Raw genomic sequence first — 22649 nt, 5'->3', positions numbered from 1 at the left:
TACACCTTTCCCAACAGATGAACCAGCCTCTGCTCACAGACTCCATAAGCAGACACCACTCAGCTCCTCTTCATCTGTGCTAATGTGTTATGTTCCTATCTTGAGCTTAGGAACCAGATTCTGACACAAATAGATTTTGAAAAGTTGCTTCCGAAACCTTTAGAAGCATGTGCTTCAAGAGCAATGTGATTTGAGAATCTGAGAAGGAAGTCAGAGGCAGGATGGCAGGCAAGATAGCGCAGAATGCTGGCTTAGCTAATCAAAGCCAAGGAACTGCTGCAGACAGGCAGGGAGTGTTCTCTGATTTGCAAGCTACAGTTATTCTAATTGATTTCTGCATAGTTGTGGATAGGGATCTGCCCTCTTCCATTTATTTTTCTCTGGACAAGTAAGATGTGAAATGTTGTTCCATGCCTTTCTAATTTAAATGTTGCACATGTTGAGAACTAATCTTGCCAACCATTTTAAACCAGGCCAGAAATATAACACACTGTTGTTATTAGCCTTCATTATTTGGTTAGAGCCAACATTTTATTTGAAACCATGCTGCAGTATAAATCTCCTTTATATGCAAAACTTGTTTATGCCATTAAGTAGTTGCAATGGGAAGGCAGCTGAGTTTTCTTGGTGAGCTGAACTGCTTCGTCTCATGAGGCTGATAAGGCCAGGGATGCTCATTTTGAGAGACTTCTTGGGAAATGAGATTCATGTTTTTTGAGATCTTATGCCTGAGCTGAGACATATAACTAATCTAAGGTGGTGTGTGAAAAGTACACGTACACAGAGATCAAAGGGAGCTTAGAGGAGAAACAGAGCATTACCTCACAGCCCATACTGGGGACGTGGACAGTGTCCTTGAAGCCATATGCACCACACTCAGTCAACAGGCTGAGTAAACCAGCTGTCTCATACACATGTGCACTACTGCTTTCCAGATATTATGTAGACACCCTGGTGGCCAGTAATATTTTTAAATGAATTCTTGTATTATTACTATTTATTGTAACTTTTTGCCTTATTGTGTATTTTTGGTCAGTAGATTCAACACACATCTGTGAAATTTTTTCATGTTATAAATGGTTTCGATTACTTGAAGATTAGAAACTTCCATTGTTTGAATCAATGCTGTCCACTAGGACTTTCTGTGATCACGGAAATGTCTCTGCCTTGTCCAATAGTGTAGTCATTAACTCCATACAGCATTTGAGGACTTGAAATATGGCTAGTGGGAACTGAATTTCTAATTTAATTTTATTTGAACTGATAAATAGATACACATTAAATAGAGGATACCATGTTGGACAACACAGATCTAATGTATCCCTTTGTAGATAATTTTCTAAAAGTCCTCCCTCCTTCCCCAAGTTCCTTCTGCCACACCCCTTCCTGGTTTGTTTAGGCTTCTACCCACTTGTGGTGTCTGCCAGGCCCACTTCTTCTCAGGTGCTCCTATTCCTGAAGGTTCTTTAGCCTAAGAGAAGGGTTCTCTCACAGATGTTTAATGATATGATTTTGAAAGCCTTTCCTAATCATAGAAATGAAAAGGTATGGTAAGTTACACTTTTCTTTCAATCACCATCCAATCCTTAGGAACTTGAGGTTTCTATTTTCCTAGGATACATGAGATAGTGGTTTTCATATTTAGTTTGTTTCAAAGGTCATATAACATGATCCTTCTTTAAAAGCTGACTGTTTGATAGGCTGTAAATAATTATTAGAAACTCAGAAATCAAAATCTTTTTCTAGGGCACTAATTAAGCAAGAAATTTTCCCTTGCCTTTGCTCTCTTGATGATTATTGAGAGTGACCAGAAGGTCTTCCTTCTCTAACTTTGAAAAAATCAGTACAGCTCAGAGCATTTTATAAGTTATGACTCTTGGGGCCTTCTAAGATCATCATGGGCAGTGGCAGCATATGATATAATAACTTCTGTTAAGGTAAAATCACAACATGATAGCCAAATATCTCTGAATGTAAAATTCACCTTTGTATTTATATTATGATTGATATTTATTATAGATACAGTGCTAGTATGATTAGTAGGTAATTCAAAATCATTATCTTTCACAAAAGATTTGTGTTGTGCAGTGTTTTAAAGCAAGATGAAGGAAGAAAGCAATAACATGTAGAATTCAAAAAAGCATATGAACTCACGCCCAAGGAGCTCTCATCAAACTAATGAGCACCTTTCATGGACCAGCCTGGGAAGAGGTCTTTCTCTGGAGGAGGGCCTTCAAACCCACCTGCTCCACAAGGGTGAAGGTGCAGGCTGCTCTCTGCTGTCCTCTGGGTGAGCCTTCTCACTTTCTGCTCTTCCTGCTTTGAGGCTCAGAGTTCTCTTCAGATATCAGACCCAGAGCAAGGGAAGTTTCATTTGCTGAACCCAGAGGCCAGAATGTGTCCACCCGTCTCCTGCTGGACAGAGTGCCCTGACACCAAACACGCCTAGACGCAAGGAAGCTTAAGGCCACTGTACCCAGTGCCCAGTGTGCACGGTGGGATGAGAGGGGAACGCTGATGGGTGTCTCGTAACCTCCATTCTGCGTCTTGGGATTCTTCCACTCTTCACCCTCTCTCATAAATTTCCTCCAACACATGAATCCAGACAGTTGTTTCTGACATTAAAGTTGTGTTGGACATCTCTTCTCATAGCACCTCCATTCGCTGTGCTGGTGCCGTTTCCATGAAACACATCCCTCTGTGGTCTGCTAATCTCCATTTGATAGGAGATGCCTGGGTTGTTGCGACTGTGGTTGGCAGTCTGTGTGCTGGGGACAGATCCAAAGGGGAGGTGGTGAGGAGTGGAGCATGGGGAACGCCAGCCAGCAAAGACCAGTGAGCTTTTGCAAATATAAAATACCAGCCTGAATTTGCTTCCTTCTCTATTCTGTAGTAAACACAAAGGAATACAGACGGAAGCTTAGTCTTCTGTGAGCCCCCAGGAAGAATATCCATCCTCTCCCTGTGCTCTTGAGGCCCCTGAAGTGTTTGAAAGGAGCCAAAGGAAGAACATGCTTTGGGGTCTGTTCTGTTCCCTCCCTCTGGGCCTTCCTGTGCCCAGGCCGCCACCCCTCCTTCTCCAGCATCTGAGAAGCTACAGGTGACCCTTTCCACAGGACTCTGGCCTTCTCCTTGATAGATCTGTGTAGAAACACTAATGGACAGTGCTTGTCATCCTCATCTCTCTACTGCAGTTGGTTTAGGCATATGACTTCTTTTTTTTTTTTATTAATAAATTTATTTATTTTAGTTGGGGGCTAATTACTTTACAATATTGTAGTGGTTTTTGCCATACATTGACATGAATCAGCCATGGGTTTACATGTTCAGGATGGGGAACACATGACTTCTTAACCTTCATGTGTTTGTTTCATGTATTTTCCTTCTGGTTACAAAATTATACCAAATGATCATATCTTCTAAATTTCCTTTTTCTGCTTGAGTCTATATGTATATATTTCTTTGATTAGAATATCTTAGCCTGAAAGCCTCTGATCTTCACTGTAGGAAACTAGTACAAGGCTAAATGACTGTCAGCAAACTTTGGATTGCTGGATGTTTCCGTAATTGCCCTCAGATGTGGTAATGAGGTTGCAGGTTTGAGGAAACACTTATGAACAGTGGCTTTGGCTTGTGTGTTGAGGAATTAACCTCTCCATTTTCAATATTGAATTTCAAATTACTGTGTATTGACGCATCTGTCTCCTGCCTTTGTTTGAATTTCAGTACCTACTAGAAATGAAAAGCTTAATCCTGCCCCCAGAACACATCCTGAAGCGAGGGGACAGTGAAGCAATAGCATATGCGTTCTTCCATCTGGCGCACTGGAAGAGGGTAGAAGGAGCTTTGAATCTTCTCCATTGTACGTGGGAAGGCAGTAAGTAATTTTCTTTCTTTGAAACAATTTTTTTTAAAGCACAAAAACATGCTAAAGCTGTTTTTGCCCTGAGCATTTGTGATGAATGATGAAGATTTGCATATCTATAGCTCTGCTATGTGATATTCCATCACAGAGAAGTGGTTAATTACTCAGGCTCTCTGGTTTCCCAGTGGTGGTGGGTGTTATTGTGGTGATGCTGTCTCTGCACCTCAAAAAGGCAAGTTTATACAGCAGAGGGGGTGAATCTGGACTGTTCCAGCAGTTGTGCTGTGCTTAGTCACTCAGTCGTTTTGCAACCTGCCAGGCTCCTCTGTCCATGGGAATTCTCCAGGCAAGAATACTAGAGTGGGTTGCCATGCCCTCCTCCAGGGGATCTCCCCAACCCAAAGATCAGAGGAGCACTCTACTCCTGGAAACCCTCCTTGGAGACCCAGACAGCCCCTTGGCATCATGGGAGTCTTTGGCATGGAGCCAGGCCCCTTTGCTGGGCTCTGATGACCACTTCCAGATGGCCTTTCTGGGAGGGTTGGCTGAAGAGCCACAGTTATCCTCCAGGAGAGCTCAATTGGCCAAACAAAAAGGAGCAGCAGTTATACTTCAGGACAACTGGACCCTAGTATGGTGGCAGGGGTAGCCTTGTGTGTTGAGGAATAAATGCCTGTTAGCTGGATGTGGGGATACATTGATCTGAGCAGCTGCTGGCACTATCATTCTGTGTGAGAAGAAGTGGCTGTAATGGTGGGTGAGACATGCTCCTGGCCCCAGAGAAGCATCTCATCCAATTGGATGGAGTAACCAGCAGCATTAGCAGCTGCTCCATGATTTTTCAGAAGGGAGAGACCTATGGGGTGGAGCAGTCATGGGTAACCTTATGGATCATATGAGATTTGAACCAAGACTTGAGGAACTAGGACAGTTTTATAAGCAAGGACACTGTGAACAGTGCTAAGTGTGTTGGAGGGGAGCTGTTGGGGAGAATGAAAAGGGCTCAAGACTGTGGCTTATTGAACAACATGTATATTGACACTGTTATCATAAATTTAAGCAAAACAAGCATAACATGTAGCACGGTCCCCTCTCCCACCCCCACCCCCCGTCATGGGGAAAAGAAATTTTAGAGTCTTCTGATAATTTTTCCTTAGTTCACCCCTACTCTGATCAGCCTCACAGCAAATGTCTTTTTAATCCCTTTCACTGTTTATTTTTGTTCCTTCCATTTTCATTTTGCCAATCTTCTACTCTTCCCTTTTCCTGCCCTTCCCTAACCCAGCAGGAATCTAAACTGGCACAGGAAAGGGGTGGGGAGCAGTCAAATGAGATGGAGTAAAAGTAACTTGACAGAGATAGGACTCACGTTGATTGAAAGTTTTTTGTTTAGTTGTTTTGAAAATACTCCTTCAGAGAATTGTAGTGGGTCTAGTTAAATCATTTACTGTTTATAACTTGAGGGGTGGTGACTTGGTGGATATTTCTACACTCACTCTGTAAGTGTAATAACATGCTCCAAGTATCCTGGTCCTGGTGTTTGGATGTGTTAAGACAGCAGATTCTTGTTCAGGGTGTGTGTGGACAAGTGTACAATTCTCTCTGGCTTGGGCTTATTGTTGTAATTATGATATTCCGTACTGCTGAGACAAAAGGAATTTTTATTTAAACATGAGAAAGAAAGAGATAAAGCCTAGCAAGATTGAACATGAGAGGCCTTACCTAGTATTAGTCATGGTAAAATTAAATAGACAAATTGGCTTACCAAGTAAGAACATATGTATAGATTCAGTTCAGTCGCTTAGTTGTGTCCGACTGTTTGCGACCCCATGGACTGCAGCACGCCAGGCCTCCCTGCCTATCACCAACTCCTGGAGCTTACTCAAACTCATGTCCTTTGAGTTGGTAATACCATCCAACCATCTCATCCTCTGTCGTCCCCTTCTCCTCCTGCCTTCAATCTTTCCCAGCATCAGGGTCTTTTCGAATGAGTTAGTTCTTCACATCAGGTGGCCAAAGCATTGGAGTTTCAGCTTCATCAGTCCTTCCAATGAGTATTCAGGACTGATTTCCTTTAGGATGGACTGGTTGGATATCCTTGCAGTCCAAGGGACTCTCAGGAGTCTCCTCCAACACCACAGTTCAAAAGCATCAATTCTTCAGCGCTCAGCTTTTTGTATAGTCCAACTCTCACATCCATACATGACTACTGGAAAAACTAAAGCTTTGACTAGACAGACCTTTTTTGGCAAAGTAATGTTGCTTTTAAATATGCTGTCTAGGTTGGTCATAACTTTTCTTCCAAGGAGCAAATGTCTTTTAATTTCATGGCTGCAGTCACCATCTGCAGTGATTTTGGAGCCCCCTAAAATAAAGTCTGTCACTGTTTCCATTGTTTCCCCATCAATTTGCCATGAAGTGATGGGACCGGATGCCATAATCTTAGTTTTCTGAATGTTGAGTTTTAAGCCAACTTTTTCACTCTCCTCTTCTACTTTCATCAAGAAGCTTAGTTCTTCTTTGCTTTCTGCCATAAGGGTGGTGTCATCTGCATATCTGAGGTTATTGATATTTCTCCCCACAATCTTGATTCCAGCTTGTGCTTCATCCAGCCCGGCATTTCTGATGATGTACTCTGCATATAAGTTAAATAAGCAGGGTGACAACATACAGCCTTGACGTACTCCTTTTTTGATTTGGAACCAGTTTGTTGTTCCATGTCCAGTTCTCACTGTTGCTTCTTGACCTTCAATGTATAGATTGGCATTTTGGAAATATAGTAATAGAAGCTTATTGATTGGATCTGATTGATAAGGTAGTTAGTCCTATAGAAAAGGTCAGAAGAGGGGTGGGGCAAGAAGTGATAAAGACACAGGGTTAGGAATGGTGTAACTGTAAAAATAAAAAACAATGAAAAAATTCTGTTTTGAAGTTAGTTACCCATATTACCAGATAACAATGGGGAGATGCTTTGGAAACACTGGGAAGGACAGTGACATTGTGAGAGATGTGAAGTGACCAGTGATCCCCACATCAAGCAGTGAGGTACCATTGGGGGGATGTAATTACCTCAAATTAGATGGGTGGAGCACTTTATTAGAATAAAAAGAAATGGTGAGTTTTTAGACATAAAACAGTATGGCAAGACAGTCAGGGACCTATATGAAAGGCAAACTCGGCATTTAATCCCTATAGATAATTAAGAACCAAGCCAGGAAATTACATAGCTGTTCAGTTTTCAAAAAGAGAGTCATACCATTCAGTTTTAGAAAAGAGAACCGTGAGAGTGCTTACCAGGTGCTGACTACCTTAGTTGGTAGTTAATTGAGGACCTTAGTAGAGGATCCCAAGAACCTTGAAAAGTGTGTAACAGTGTAATTCACAGAGGGTTTGCATTTCCATCATTTCATGGACTCCTGATAAAGTTCTGAGTCAGCCAGGACAAGCCATCTTAGATGTTCAAGAGAGAAGCAGCTTCACTGAGGTGAGCAACCTATTGAACGTCCTGCAGGCACTGATGTTAGAATCAGGTTTACTGTGTCTTCACTGCTCTTTTCTGTAATACCAGCTATTTAGGCCTTACCTGGATAAATTAAGGAGAAGAGGAGCAAGCCATTCCTGAAACATTTGTTTAGAAGCCCTCAATTTATACCACTACTTACATAAGGCTGGGGTATTCCAATGCCCTTTCTAATGGTTTGAAAGCTAATCATTCTATATAAAATTATATTTTGTTATTAAATATTGACTTAAACATTTAAAATATTGAATGAGCCCAATTTTATACAAAAGATACATTCTATGTATGAACAAAGGTAAAAAAGGTTAGAAATAGATATACCTTTAAGTAGATTTTTAAGTGATTTTTTCTTCATATTTGTATTTCTCAAACTTTATACAATAACCATATATATTTTCTTCAAGCATAAATACTTATGTGTATATATGTACGTTTGTATATATGTATATATGCATGTATTTAGAAAATAATCTTTCATTACAAACAGTTTTGTCTTTGTTTAAAAAAAACAAAGCTATAAATCTGTCTTGAAATTTAGGAGAAAGAATTACCACTCCAACTTCAGGCAGTTGTGTGTGATTGTTTGACAAGTTGTGTGTGATTGGATTAGAATTCTGGCTCAGCTACCCATTTACTGATATTAATGTACCCATTTTTTGGAAACTGTGAAGTGCTGATGATGTTGAATGCCACTACCCTATTCCAAGTTGGTGAGCTTCAGGGCAGTTGCTCTGAGGGTTGCTACAGTACAGAAACCACTCCTTTTCCCTCTCTGGAGGTCAGTGGGGCTCCCCTAGACTGCCCATGCCTAAGCTCAGGAGGCTGCACTTCCTCCAGTTAACCACTGGGTGGCGCCTTTTGACATCTCCAGTCTCATCGTCCAGGTTTTCACCTTTAAATCATTTTTCTCTTCATTCTGAAATTTAAGACCATTCCCCAACTCCCTTCCAGTTCCTCTTTTTCACTAGAAAGAGAATTCAGGGAGAAAGGTAACAGTACCTAATTTCACTAGGTTCCATGTTAAAAGTGAGTATTCTTTCAAAAATTCACTTTATCTTTTAGAAAAAGAATTAAAAGCCTTACTTACGTCAAAAGTGTTGGTTAGGGGTGGGGATGAGGTATAGTTTTCTTTTCTTTTTAATGAGTTTATTATGTTGGAGCATTAGTCATCTTGTGGAATTAAGTGAGTCTCCCACCAATCAGGCTGAAATAACTCACATTTTTGATAAAACCCCAAAGTCCAGCTGATGCATGGCAGAGATTGTTTGGGTTTGAAACATATGGTGGTTTGAAAAAAAAAAAACAAAAAACCTGAATCCTCAACCACAAATACATCAGCATTTCAAAGGTTTGTAAAATGTTTGATTCATCACTGTCCCAGCCCCTGAAATTACACAATGTGTTTCTCAAAGTCAAGATAATCAAGAAAGGGGAAAAGCTTTAATTTATTTAAGATTTGAAAACATGTTCCTAAGTTCATTACACAACTGCCACATTATCTGAATTATATTTATTTTAAGCACTGTAGGTTCTGGTTATCTTCACAAACATGTACACACATGACTGCAAGTATATGTTGAATATAAAAAACATACATGAATGAGGAAACTCATTTGAACCGTGTCTTTAGTTACAATAGTACTGTGCCTTATGGTGCCCTGTTTTAAATGGTTCGTCTTCTAATTTACCTGTATTAAATTCTGATGCGGCCTTATCTCCCTCCTGCCTTGATATTTTCAAGGCTCTGATTTGGCTATATTTATTTTATAAAGTGAGATAGTCTGCTGACTGCAACTGGGGAAGATTTAATTTTCACGTTCCATATATCAAAAGACTAGAATACCATGGGGTAAATCACTTAGCTTTTCTTTGTTTCCATTTTCTTCCTCACTTGATCTTTATTTTCTTTTTGGAGATTTTTTTTTTTTCCCCAAAAATTCACTAAATAATGTATAAGATTTGAAGGTGGGTCTTAGGGGGATTAAGGCAAATCTTTCCTTTGAGAGGAGAAAATGGCCCATTGTTGAAGCAAAGGATGAGATTCTGATTCTAATTTATTCTCTTTGAACCTGATGGTAAATATTACTGGCTGTAAGATGTGATCCTTGGGGCATTTCCTCTAATCAAACCTTTCCTCCAAAAGCCTGGCACCTTTGGGACTGCTAAAGAGAAATTCTCCCACCCTTCAGCCCATGGATCCAATGCTAAATTTTATAATTTGGGAGAAAACAATGGCAGCTAAAGTCCCTGGCCATAGCCAACTTGTACTAGCAGCCAGACTCCAGATATTGTATGATGCTTCCCCACCTACTGTCCAGTAGAACCAGCTTGATCCTTTCACTTATTCAGTTTTGAGCAACTGACCATAATTTGGATCCACTGGGGCTTTTAAAGGGAAAATTCTGTCTCTTCCCTACTGTGCATTAATTTATTCATTCCTTTATTCAGTGAACATTTATAGGCATTCTTTTAGGGATATCAAGATAAGTAAGACTCTGAAATGCTTTAGGAGAAACAATGTGTGTGTGTGTACACATATACTCACATACACATGCACATGTATGTGTAACGTATAGTGTGGGTGGGAGCAGTGCTATCATGGAAGCAAGAACAGAGTATTAGAGTGTTACTGGTCACTAACAAGTTAGTGACTCTGCTCCAAAACTCGAGAATTTTTCTTTGAAATTGGAATAGAACATCTTGTAATCTAAAAGGAAAGTGGTTTTCCAAGGCCATATTACAAGATAGTGAAAAAATGCAGATCAGAATCCAGAGTTTTGACTTTTGAATTTTCTTTGTTGTTGTCCCCAAAGCCTCACAAAAGACAGAGAGCCTTTATGGCCATTGCCTATGTTACAGTCAATAGAATGTAAAATGTGGGTTTTGATGATAATTTCCTGTTCTATCATTTGTACTTCTAATTGTTCACAAATAAGCAGAATTTGTACTTATAAGCTAAGAGTATGGCCTGATAGAGCAAATAGGAGCTTGGGGTTAGTGGAAAGGGAAGGTAAAGAGAAAACTAACTTTCACTGAGCAGGCAGGCACTGTGTGTACACACCTTGACCTCTGCTGTCACGCATAGTCCCGTAAACAGCCTCTCGAGGTCCTTGGTGTTCTCATTTTTTATGGACAAAGAGACTGGACACAGAATAATGACCCACCTGAAGTCATACAGTTGTCAGCCTGATCCAGTTTGGCTCGTCGTGAGCTGTCACCTCCACTGCTACCCCATTAGTTATACGCTATCACAGGGGAACTTTCACACTTGCTTTCATGATTATTGTCTCATCTATTTCCCACCCTGGGCAGTCAGCTCCATCAGTCCAGAAACAGTGCATGCTTGGCTCACATTCCTGTCCCTGCCATACAAGGAAGACACTCACATTTTGACCATGTAGAGCTGGGATTCAAACTCAGTTCTTGGTATTACAATCTGTATAAAGTCCTCTGAGATCCTCTTTGAAAATTCAACATAGGCAAAGTATCAAACATTGCATTCTATCCTTGCCTATATTGTGGATAGGATGAAAGGTCATTAGAATTCAGTGGGAAATCAAGAGTTAACTTGTTCATATATCCATCCTTGTGTCCATTCTTGGGTTCTCTTGATTCTTTATCCAGAATTGGTCAAGTCTCTGATGGGTACAACACTGATATAGGCTTGAAACCTGTCTAGAAAATGTGTCTGGGTGAGGCCAGAAGGCAGTAATGTAATGTCTCACACGTTATTGTGGAGGGCCTGCTTTGTTCACTAAGTAGTTCCCGGTTTCATTTTGCCTCTAGCCACAAAAGCACAGTAGAAACAAAGTAGGGGAGGAGATGGCAGAAAAGGAAAATGGAAAAATGCCACTGGGTTCCATGTACTAACACTGAATAGTCCAGATTTTTTGTTTTTTTCTAACCAAATGCATGTACATTTTCATGTATTTCTTCTGAAATGTATGTTTTTTTCTTTTGGATGGCAATATTTTAGGAGGTTTTTAGTCACTCATGAAGTAGATCAAATTCATAAAACAGTTCAAATGACCTTTTTTTTTCATTCTTACTTGCCCTGCTAAATCAGTGTGTTACTACTTGCACTTGCAAAAGTTCTGGCCACTCAGCTAAAGCCACAAGGTCCTTGTGGAGCAGTTATACATATTTGCAGTGAAAGGACCAGGAGGTGGGGGGTGCGGCTGGCACGGCTCATGTGGTGCCTCTTCCCGCTCTTTCTAGATCTCCAGTGCTTATCTCACACTTTGCTGGACCTCGCCCAGCAGGGTGGATGAAGGATAGAATTGCAAACAGAAATTGTGTTTGCTTTTGTTTAGTGAAGCCAAAAGTCTTAACATTATTTTATGAACTCGATGTAAATGACAACCGACATGAGAAAGAGAAATTTTAAGGGCCCATAAGCATCCTTAATACCATGGGGCTTGGGGGTAGAGGATGGTACAGGAAGAGTGTGTGTGTATTCTTTGTTGAATCATATGTAATCAGTGTCTTCACTCTCTCTAGAAAGACCAGAACTGATTAGAAGGAAAAGAGTAACTTGATGTACAAAATTTGTATGCATGCCAAATACTGGAGTAAAAAGCATTTGGTATCTGATTGAAAAGACACCAACCAACCATTTGATTTCTATGGTTGAACACTCTCAAGATCTCGCACTCCTATATTTCATTTAAAAAATTGCTCCCTGAAGTGCAAACTAACTTCAGTTTTGAATAAAATTTAGCATTCAAATTTATAGCCACTTTGAAAACTGAGGGTTTATTTATATCATATGAACCTGGACAGATTCTTAATTACAGGAGCCCTAGTGCACATGAAAATCTGGATTTAAAAAAAAAAAAAACCTTCCACATAGGTTTTTCTACATTTTTGGGATGCTTTCACAGCAGCCATCATTTATGGGAAATGGTATTAAAATCCTACCATATTGCAGTTTAAATGCCCCACTTCCCAGAAGAGAGTTTCGTGTAGAAGCACTAAGTGAGTTTTTCTTTTTTTTGGTTTTGTAATTTTTTTCCTTCTCTTGAAAGCCTAGTTCTACTGAGAGAAATGCTGGTTCCTTCAAGTAATCTTTGTGTGTTAACAACTTGTGCAGGGAACCCCTCTCTTGCTTGCTGTAATGGGAAAAAGTCATCTTGGTTTGCGTGAAAGAGAAGGTCTGATTGAACTAGGGTGAGCCTTTCATTTTAAGAAGAGTTAAAGTCTGGGGTGTTTTTAATGTTTTAATCTCTGTTTAAGAGGTTTCTGTTACAAGAGGAAAATTGATAACATTTTTACCTCAGCCAACTGCCAGCAAACTGGCTCTGCCCTAATCCCACGTTTGTAGTGATTTATATTCTCCGTGGCAACGTGCTGTAACCTCAGAGTGATAGCACTGTGGTGCAGATTGACTGCGTTCCAAATGCTGGGATCACATACATAATGTTTTTACTTTTAAATAATATTCAGACACCAGAATAAATACCATATGTGCACTGATGCTGGTTACAATGGAACCTTGTCATGTCTCATGAGGGAGAACATTCTTTGTTTCTGATTTCTGTTTGAAATAACTATGCAAAAGACAAATATGTACATTGACAGCATTTTGAGAAGACTTTGGTAATTACACAGCTGAGGATGTAGCTAGGAGTCCTTGAAATGCAGCATGTAAGGCTGAAAAGTTTGCTGTGTTGCCACCATCCCTCTTTGACACCCATGAAGGCAAGGATAGTAATTTGACATTCCCAGTGTAGGTTCTAGTTTTTATATATTTTTTATCTATGGCATGCTGTAGTTGCCGGACATCTGTGGAAGAAAAATTACCTCCTCGAGTACTGCTCATAGGAACAGTGAGACTAACATGCTGATGACATTGTAACAGGGAGAGTAACGCATGTGAAAATGGGAAGAGATGGATTGACTGGAAAGTCATAATTCAATGTGAGACCCAATGTTAGCTGATGCCCCAAAAGCAGAGCTTATGTGGCCTGACATCCTCAAAATACAGATATTCAATCTCTCCAGATCCATTTTTTCCCCCACATGATGTTGAAGATTTAAAAGTTTCATAAAGTTTAGAAATACCTCCCAAGTCATGCACTTTTAGATTCTTGTTTTTATCCATCTTGGTTGGAATTCTAATCCACCTAGATGTATTTTTAAAATAGACATGCTAGGATGCCTTTCATATTTATGCATCTGTGACATGCTCCCACAAGTCAGTCCACGTTGCTTCTTGGGGAAGCATTTCAATCCAGGTTTGCGTTATTACTATCAGTTGAGCTATATTGAATTAGTGCTCATGACATTTTCATAATATTTTGTAGCTGAGGAAACCCTGGGCATTGGAACTGATGGCTTTGCCTACTCCTCTGCACCCCCATCCCCACCCAGTGTTGTGAGGTTTGTCCAGATATATAGTGTGAGGTTAATGTGTGAGTCATTTGTCATAACGTATCTCTGACAGTTTCTCTGGTGCATGCCTCAGCATTTGGGTAAGTCTCGCATCCTTTCTGAAAGTTACATGTAGAAATGTTCACCATTATAAAAATGCTCGAAATGCTCTTCGTGAAGTTGAGATGTTATGAGACAAATATCGTGCCTCTAACATATTGTCTCTCCTTTTCAGCTTTTCGGATGATCCCTTATCCCTTGGAAAAGGGGCATCTGTTTTATCCCTACCCCATCTGTACAGAGACAGCAGATCGCGAGCTGCTTCCATGTAAGTCTCCCCTCCGTATTCCTCTCCTGGGCTGGTGAGGGTGGTGTGCTGACAACGGGGATAGAAAGAGGTGGGGATGATAAATGTTTATGATGTTCCTTGTCTTTTATTACTCTTTTCCCAAACCCTGTCCTCATTTGATAGCATATGCATTAAAGTGAGTTATGTGTGTAGGCTTGCCTTCCTGCTCCTCCACGTCTGTCCAGATCATCAAAGGGAAAGAACCCTGGTGACTGAAGTTTAGATGAAGAGGCATCATGTCCTGGCTGTTCTGAGCACAGAGATCCTAGTTTGAGGCAGATGCCCCTCGCTGGGCTGATCCACCATGCAGGGCTCAGCCTGGGCTCTCCCGCTGGTCAGAGGCAGTCTGTACACACTGGAATCTAAAGGAGAAGCAGTAGAGCTGCAAAAGAGTCTTGGGGGGAAGGCAGGGCAGCATGAGGATGCTGGCATTGCCACCAGAGGCGGACCCATGGGCCAGGTGGGCGTGCTCTCTGCAGTGATGCAATGCTGTTGGCTGGCAGGATTTCCCGCGAGCATCTCTCGGATGACATGAAGTGAGCTGGTGGGATGTGTGCAGGGCACACGTGCAGCCTCAGCTCTGTCCACAGCAGGCAAACCCTACCCTCGAGGGCCTCACCAGCTGGCAGTCAGAGGGCCTGTACCACACGTGGAAAGTATGATTTGGTTTACTGTAATCCAACATTGTTTTGACAATTCCAGCTAAATAGTTATTATCAAATTATACTGTGTGTAAGGAATCGTGTCCAGGCCCTTCATGTGGCCCTGACTTAGGACATACTTTTCTCCCTCAGATAATAAGCTCCAAATTTTGACTATTCTCTCTTTCCTGTCTTCTCTCCTGACACTCCTACCCTGTACCAGCCCCAGTTCTATCACATCTCATAGCTCTAACATAGTTAGATGCTCTGCCCAGAGGACCAGCTGAACTTTGGAGCCCTGGGTGCTTGTAAACTGTCCAGTGGCCACATTTTTTGAGACGGTTGTAAATCTCCAACATGGTGGGGTCCGGGTGCAAAACGAGCTGCCGTCTTAGGATGAAGGAGCAGAAGGCAGCTCTCTGCTTTCTCTACTGTGCGACGAGTTACCTCGGGAGCTAGAGGCCTCAGTGGTACGGTGTTCCTCACCATCTGCATTTATTGTGTAAAGGGGTTGGGTGCCTCACTCTGCATTAGATTTGGTTTCAGAAACAGGGTCTGTGATGGGCCCACGCTTTTTCCTTTCAGCTCTCCCTTCAGGGAGATCCTTATTAGCATTTCTGATTTCTGGTAAGAAAGGCAGTATTCTAAAAAGTACATTGTTTTAAAATGTTTTAATTGAGTTCAAACACGTTTTCATGGGGGATAGATTCACTATTAGAACAAAATTATAGTTCTTAAATAAGACAGTGTCTAGGAATAATCTTTACGGTCCTAGAATAGAAAATTATGACTCACGTTGATTTAATTGAATGCAGTGGTTCAAGTCTGATTTCCCTTCACAATCATTGAGTGTTGAGGGTGAGGATGAGAGGCAGATGGGTGGTTTCACATGTTACCTGCATCCGGTATGTTAGTGGTGCGGTGTCCACGGCAGCCCTGAGCACACATCCATCCAAGGAGAATCCTAGCAGGTTGACATCCCTGGGTTCAGGTTCAGGTGCTTGTTTCTCTTTGTCCCTCCCTGGCCCTCTACCCTCTCATGTTTTGGGCTTAGAGTTGAAAGGTCGAGGAAAGGCTTGAGACCTTTGGTTTCCTGAGGAAGATGGAGACCCTTGGTCCTTTGGTTGGAATGGCAGTGTTGTTCACACACAGCCACATGGCTTCCTTCTGCAGGGCCAGCCTTTGGTGCTTTTCTCTCTGCGCGGGTCACTTGAAGTTTAAAAGTTATGAAAAGCTCTAAAATCTCCCATCATTGATGGATGGATGGTCCTTGCTAAATGTCTCTCCTTCAGGGTGGTATCTTCCACTGATATAGTTAGATTGTACCAGGAAAAAACACAAGCTACACTAATATCTAGGCTTCCCAGGTGGTGCTAGAGGTAAAGAACTCGCCTGCTAATACAGGAGATGCAGGATCGATTCCTGGGTTGGGAAGATCCCCTGGAAGAGGGAATGGCTGCCCACTCCAGTATTCTTGCTGGAGAATCTCATGGACAGAGGAGCCTGGCAGGCTACAGTCCATGGTCACAAAGAGTCAGACACAACTGAGTGACTTAGCCCACACACATACACACTAGTATCTCCCTATGACAGTGATTTAAAAATTACAGGACAGTGACAACCTAGAGAGAAGAGTTTTTATTTCAGGATACTTGACTTTGGATTTACAGGTTTTGTTCAGTGAACATGTGTTTTATAATTTGAATAGAGTTTTGTTTGTGTTTCCTTTTGAGAAAGGAATACTGTGTATTAGGCATAGATAGTGTCACTGTCCCTGCCCATGAATGTGTGACATCCCCATATTAGCCCCTTCATGCCCTAGACAGAGTCCTGAAGGGTAAATATCGACTTGGGAGAAGCACTAGGCCCCAGAGGCTGGCGGAGATGTTGGCGCTCATTCATTCAAGGGCCCTACGTTTTTCCTTTCCAAAACGCTTCAGCCAAAAAGCTCTGAAGAGTCCGTCCCACCTAGAGAAGTTCCCTGAGAGTGCATTTCACTGCAGCCCTAACACTTCCCTTTTGTTCTTCTCCACAGCTTTCCATGAAGTCTCAGTTTACCCCAAAAAGGAGCTTCCCTTCTTTATTCTCTTTACTGCTGGATTGTGTTCCTTCACAGCCATGCTGGCCCTCCTGACACATCAGTTCCCAGAACTCATGGGGGTCTTTGCAAAAGCTGTGAGTATTTGCCTAGAGGGAGGCCTCAGGCGGGGGCAGGGAAAGTCATGAAAAGCAGGAGAAGAGAAACGGGGGAGGGTCGTGTAAAAGTGGATGTGCTTGTACTCATCCTTTGCTCACTGATACTGAATTTTCAGTATCATCAGTGGAATCAAAATGAGAAAGTGTAGCTTGTTTGTTACTGCATGCCTTGCCTCATTTCACATACAAAAACATTCTCAGCAGTTTCTCCAAAATTGCGTGAGTTCTGAAAGAATTATATGAAGAATTAAGGAAATCCTAGCAAATGAAAAATATTTGGGAGGTTATTCAGTTTTATATAAATTGAATGACATTGTTTCTAATCTTTAGATATTGTAGGTGTTTCCTTCAAGAAGGATAGAATTTACATTTTCAAAGATGATTTAAATTTTAAAAGTTGTAATGTCGACAAATTAAATTGTTTGGGGAATGAACTGAGAGGGTTTGAAGGGTGTATAGTATGAATAAGTATAGAAATATAATGTTTAGAAATATCAGAATCCATTAAGATTCTTGAAAGAAGGTAATGGTATACATATAGCTGATTCACATTGCTGTACAATAGAAACTAAAACAACATTGTGAAGCAACTATACTCCAATAAAAATTTTTAAAAAGAGATACACTGAGACTATTATATGTACACCAAATTTCAAACTTAGTCTTGGAAAAGAATGTACAATATCTCATTAGTTATTGTGCTGAATTCATGTTAAAATGGTAATTTTTAGATATATTGAGTTAAATAAAACGACTATTAAATTTTTTTTCTAAAAAAAAAGATGGTTATGGAGAAGAGCTTTACTAAGAAAAGTTATGTGCATTGACAACCAAGAACCATTGTTTCCTTGATGAAAACTGACTGTTTCCACCTGCACACACAGTGAGGATAAGTTTACTAATTTTGCCACAGAGGAGTTTCAAACAGAAGGAGTCAGAAAAAGAATACCAATTGTTTCCCTGGAACTCCATTCTGATTTCAAGGCAAGTGGAGTCAGAAAGGATGATTTCTAACTTGGCTGGGTTGATTTAATCCCTTTCCAGATGATTGACATTTTCTGCTCGGCAGAGCTCAGGGACTGGAATTGTGAGAGTATTTTCATGCGTGTTGAAGATGAACTGGAAATCCCACCGGCACCTCAGTCTCAACATTTCCAAAACTGAACTCATCACCCTCCTCCCACCCCCACCCCCCCACCAAAACTGCTCCTCCTCCCGTATCCCTGACCTCCACCAGTGGCTCTGACATCCACCCAGTCACTCAAGCCAGAAACTCGGCAGCCCTCCCAGACTCTTCTTTCTCTCACCCCTCACATCCCATCTGTCTCTGTTTCCACAGTCTGTCGAATCTAACCTCCTGAGCCGCTCTGCGGTCAGTAGATAGAATTCACCTCTTCTTATCTTCCTTCTTCCCCCATGACTCTCTCTTAGTTTAGATCTCTGTGATTTCTTGCAAGAGTCTTAACTGTTCTCCTTTTTTCCAGGCTTATCCTCTGCCAGTATTTCCTTTGTTCTGACCCAAGAATGATCTTTCTTAGAAAATCTGAGCATGTCACTTCTGTGCTTGAATTTTCCCAATGGTTTCCCACCAACTTCAGGATAAAGTCACAGATCTTTAGCATGGCACACAAGGTCCTTTGTGATCTGGCCCTTGCTTGCCTCTTCAGCCTAGTCTCTCCAGCTCTTGCCCAGGCACTGCTCTTGGGCCACAGTGAATTTTTCACCATTCCCAGATGCAGCAGGCTGTTGTGCATCCCAGTGCTTTTGCACGTGCTGTTTGCACTGTGTGGAATGCGCTTCTCCATTACCACCAGCACTTGTTCAAGTCTACTAATGCCTCTTCATTCTTTTATACTCAGATTCCTTTCTAAGTTCCTCCTAAGCTAAGTTAGACACCTTTCCTCTCTGATTCCACCCATGAATACCTATATTATTACATTTATTGTACTGTATTATAATTGTTAAAATCTTGTCTGACCCCCTTTTAGAATGTGAGCTCCTTGTGAGCAAGACTGTGTCTTCCTCATCTCTGTATCCCCATAGCTTTGCCTTGCACATAGTAGGTTTTCAATAAATGATTATTAAATGAATAAATGGTAGTGGTTTCTGCAGAAAGAATCAGTGTAAAAACTCAGATACAGCTTAGCATTTCTTCTTTTATAATTATAATCATAGATGCTAAGAGTTGAAAGGGACCTTAAACAAATTGCCTTCAACAGTAGCTTGATGGACATCACCTAGATGCATCTTGAATACTTTTAGCCATGGGGCACTCACCTGGTCAACATGGAAGCCCGTTCCATTATTGGATCACTCAGAACTCTTCCTTTTACTGGTCAAGTCTGCCCTCCTTTAATTTCTACTTATGTTCCTAGTCTACTCTCCAAAACTATAGTGAACAACTCTACTTCCTCTTTGAAATTCTTGAGGCAGTTACTACATTCATGCCCTCCTCTTACTTCTAACTTACTACCTTCTCTTCTTCAGGCAGAATGTCTTAAAGTTCCTTAACATGATATGATTCCTGAACCCAGTATCATCCAAGCTTCCACTGTGGATGCTCCCTAGTTTATGAGCCTGTGCTATTCATTATTTGCTTCTATCCCAAGCCAACCTCTGAATTAAAGTAGTTGCCAAAAGTCTGGGTAGATTAGAGTGTAATGTAGTAAAATTTAAAATAAGAGTATATTTACAACATTAGACAATGTCATCGGCCGGATATTCTTCCTTAAACTTATGTACAGTTCTTGGTGGGAGTTTGGGATCAGGACAGTGATTCTTAGCTTCTGGTGTGCACAGAATTCACCTGGCCCCACCACTAGGAGTTCAGAGTGTTGAGTGTTAGCACCCAGGAATCTGTGTTTTTAACAAGCTCCCTCCCCACCCACCACTCATTATGAAGATGGATGGGTTGAGGACTGTTCCTTCAGAGAATGCTGGCCTCACAAAAGCCAGCCTTCTAGCAGCCATCTGTGGATGCATGGTGCAGCGTCAGAGCCATTTAGGTGACCACTTTCTAGGAACCAGTGGTTTTACCCTGGCTGCACCTTCACATTGTCTGGGAAGCTTAAAATTTACTGATGTCTGATCTTCCAACCCAGGGGACTCTGACTTAATTGGCCTGGGGTGCAGCCTGGGTATCTGAGTTTTCAGATGCTCCCACTTGGTGATTTGGGTATGCAGCCCAGGCTGAGAACTACTATATTATATGGAGTGACTGCCTGAAGCTGCGTTAACCAAGGAGAGGGCTAGAAGGAATGGCAGACAGTACATAGACTACAACTGGGCATTCCCTAGGTTAGGCTGCGTTGCTGCCACAATATCGCAAAGATGTGTTCATTACAGACTAGACCAAGGGCCACTCTCCTCATTTAATGTTTCCCAAGCTTTAGTTTTGAGTCACAGGCCAAATGATTAAATAAAATATAAATTTGCCTTTATGGTCCTCTTATTTTATATGCTACCAAGGTGTGATAGTTTGGTCAGCTACTCACAGTTTTCAAATGTAGTTCAGACACATTTGCTTTTAAACCTCTGCCTGGAGGATCACATTCATCTCCCGCTTCATTAAGGTTTAGCAGTTTCCAAAATGTCTGGAGAGATTTTGTGGGGAAGGAAGATGGATAGCCTGAAAGAGACAAGCCTCGTCCCCCTCCTGCTCCCCCCACCCCCGAGTCTTCGCCGCATTTTCACTCTTGTCACTTCATCAGTCCCCTTGTGAAGACCCCCGCGGGTTATCACAGCCGCCCTATAGGCTGCCTGCAACCATTTGCAGCTTGTGAAAATGATTTTCTCAGCCCTTGCCTGAGATAATGTCCCTGGGATAATGACTCTTAGTAGATGGAGAGAGATTGCACCGCCACCCGCCAGGCTGCGTGCAGCTTGGGAACTCTCCAGTGTGTTTACATGTTGATATGCAGCCAGTAAGGAAGCCCGCAGCCAAGTGTGAGCCACTGGAAAATAGTAAAATGAGAGGCTTCAACTGGCTCTCCCCGCCTAATCTAATCTACCTCAATGACTTAGAACTAACTCTTCCTAGAATGTTTGGTTACCAAGATAAGGTTGCTCATATAAATAAGTGATCATTCCAAACCCAGCCCCTCGCAGAATGTGGGAAGATCAGTGTGCTGACCTCTTCTGTTTGAAGGGCCCTGTCTTTCCTCCTCTGGTCTCTCTCCTTCCCTGAGATCCAGCCCCCTGACTTCTGACTCTCCTCTTCAACTTATAGGCCCTGACCTCTTTGAAGTCTGATATTGATTACAGTGAAATGTCAATTGTCTGATTGCAATGGGGCACCTGGAACTTATTCAGATAAGCAGAGGCGTTTCAAATGTTAATGAAGCATGTTGTGAGCCATGAACTTCTTCTAAAATAATGGTGTTTCGGGAAAAGGAGGATCAGACAATTGAAGTGTCGCTCTCTCTTTTATTATTAGTTCAGTTGCTTTTTCTCACCACAAGACACTGATTAAATTACGGTGGGTTTAGGACCATGTATCTCTGCCCTCAGGACAGGAGTTTTGGACATTGAGATAGATGAGCTGTTCCAGGGTTGCCTGGTGTTGCTCATTCAGACTTAACTTTTCAAGCAATAACATTTCCCAAGTCCCTCAGTGAAACTGTTGTTTCTCCATGTGCATTCGTTGAGCTTTGGGCCAGAAAGTGTTGACTGATTTTCAAACTTGCAAAGAAATATAAATGAGCATCCCAAGGAAGTAAGGCATGTTCCACCAAACTTTTTTTTTTTTTTGTAATACCTCCTGATGAAAGCCACTGACCATTGTCTAGCTACTAAGTGAAAAGAGCTTATTGGTTTCGGGCACCTTATTACATTGCTGCTTCTTCCTTGTGGGTGAGGGATGGGGAAGAGGACCCGAGGAGGGCTGCTAAGGAGGAAGGTAACCTAGAAACAAAGGGTGCACATCCCAACTGGGTGAATGCTAGAGAACTAGGATCTCTAGGAAACAATTCAAAGGATTCTTTTCTCAATTCTCCCAAGGATAGAACATCCTAGATACAAGGGAGAGTAGTAAATCATCACATACACGAGAGGTATCAGGACTTACTTCTCTTGTGGAACCTGGTTGAGAAGCGCAGGTATGGTCCAGGCAGGCAGGGTTCATTGCATCTTGTGGTGCCGTGTGGAAAGAGGGGTGTTTGCAGACCTCAAGCTGAGCAAGGCTTGCCGCTGAATTTCCAGAGGCCTCCCTTTTATCCAAGTCAGGTCAGTGCCCAAAACAAAGCAAATAAACAGGCAGGCCTTTATTTTGAACCAGCCTTGTAACAGCATCTTCATTTGTTCTGCTACCCATGCCATGGCTCCCTGTGGCCCCCTGACCCCCAGTTAGTGTAGAAAGTCACCCAGAACTCAGACTTCGAGTGGTGCCTTTCATCTAACCACTCTGGCTCGTGTTAACGCGTCATTCCTTCCCGCCTCAGTCACAAATTTGGTGGTTATAAATCTGTTTTTGGTCAGGTTTTCAGAATATGACAACTTCACCAGCAAAATCACCTTGTTCATCGGGCCCAATCTTCCATCTCTTGCCAGGATGCCTGGGTCATCCAGACCAGTTTAGCACCTAGCTCCTCTTCATGAAACTGTTACATGCAAGCAAATATGTGTTATGGAGCCTTGACAATCTGATTACAAACAAATGCTATGTATGCATATTTTAAATTCTGCAGTGTTACTATGTTGGACTGATAC

General features: G+C 41.7%; 1 protein-coding gene across 33 annotated transcripts in view; it reads left to right on the top strand.

Moving 5' to 3' along the window:
• The window catches only part of ST7 (suppression of tumorigenicity 7), a 315966-nt gene that overhangs the window by 235766 nt on the left and 57551 nt on the right, over positions 1-22649 (top strand). For 22 of the 33 annotated variants that reach the window (XM_081537854.1, XM_081537850.1, XM_081537845.1 and 19 more), the window contains 3 exons: positions 3727-3877; positions 13993-14085; positions 16783-16922. In XM_081537854.1, the coding sequence (XP_081393980.1) occupies positions 3727-3877; positions 13993-14085; positions 16783-16922 (384 nt within the window). Of the gene's footprint in view, positions 1-3726; positions 3878-13992; positions 14086-16782; positions 16923-17987; positions 19038-22649 lie in introns of those variants that run through there. The other 11 variants (XM_081537855.1, XM_081537849.1, XM_081537879.1 and 8 more) reach the window with 4 other exon arrangements.

Source organism: Giraffa tippelskirchi, chromosome 10 (assembly GCF_054371585.1).
Source record: "Giraffa tippelskirchi isolate mGirTip1 chromosome 10, T2T-mGirTip1v1.2.pri, whole genome shotgun sequence".
Classification (NCBI taxonomy): domain Eukaryota; kingdom Metazoa; phylum Chordata; class Mammalia; order Artiodactyla; family Giraffidae; genus Giraffa; species Giraffa tippelskirchi.
The sequence above is the reverse complement of the archived record's forward strand: the minus strand, read 5'-3'. Positions and strand labels throughout refer to the sequence as shown.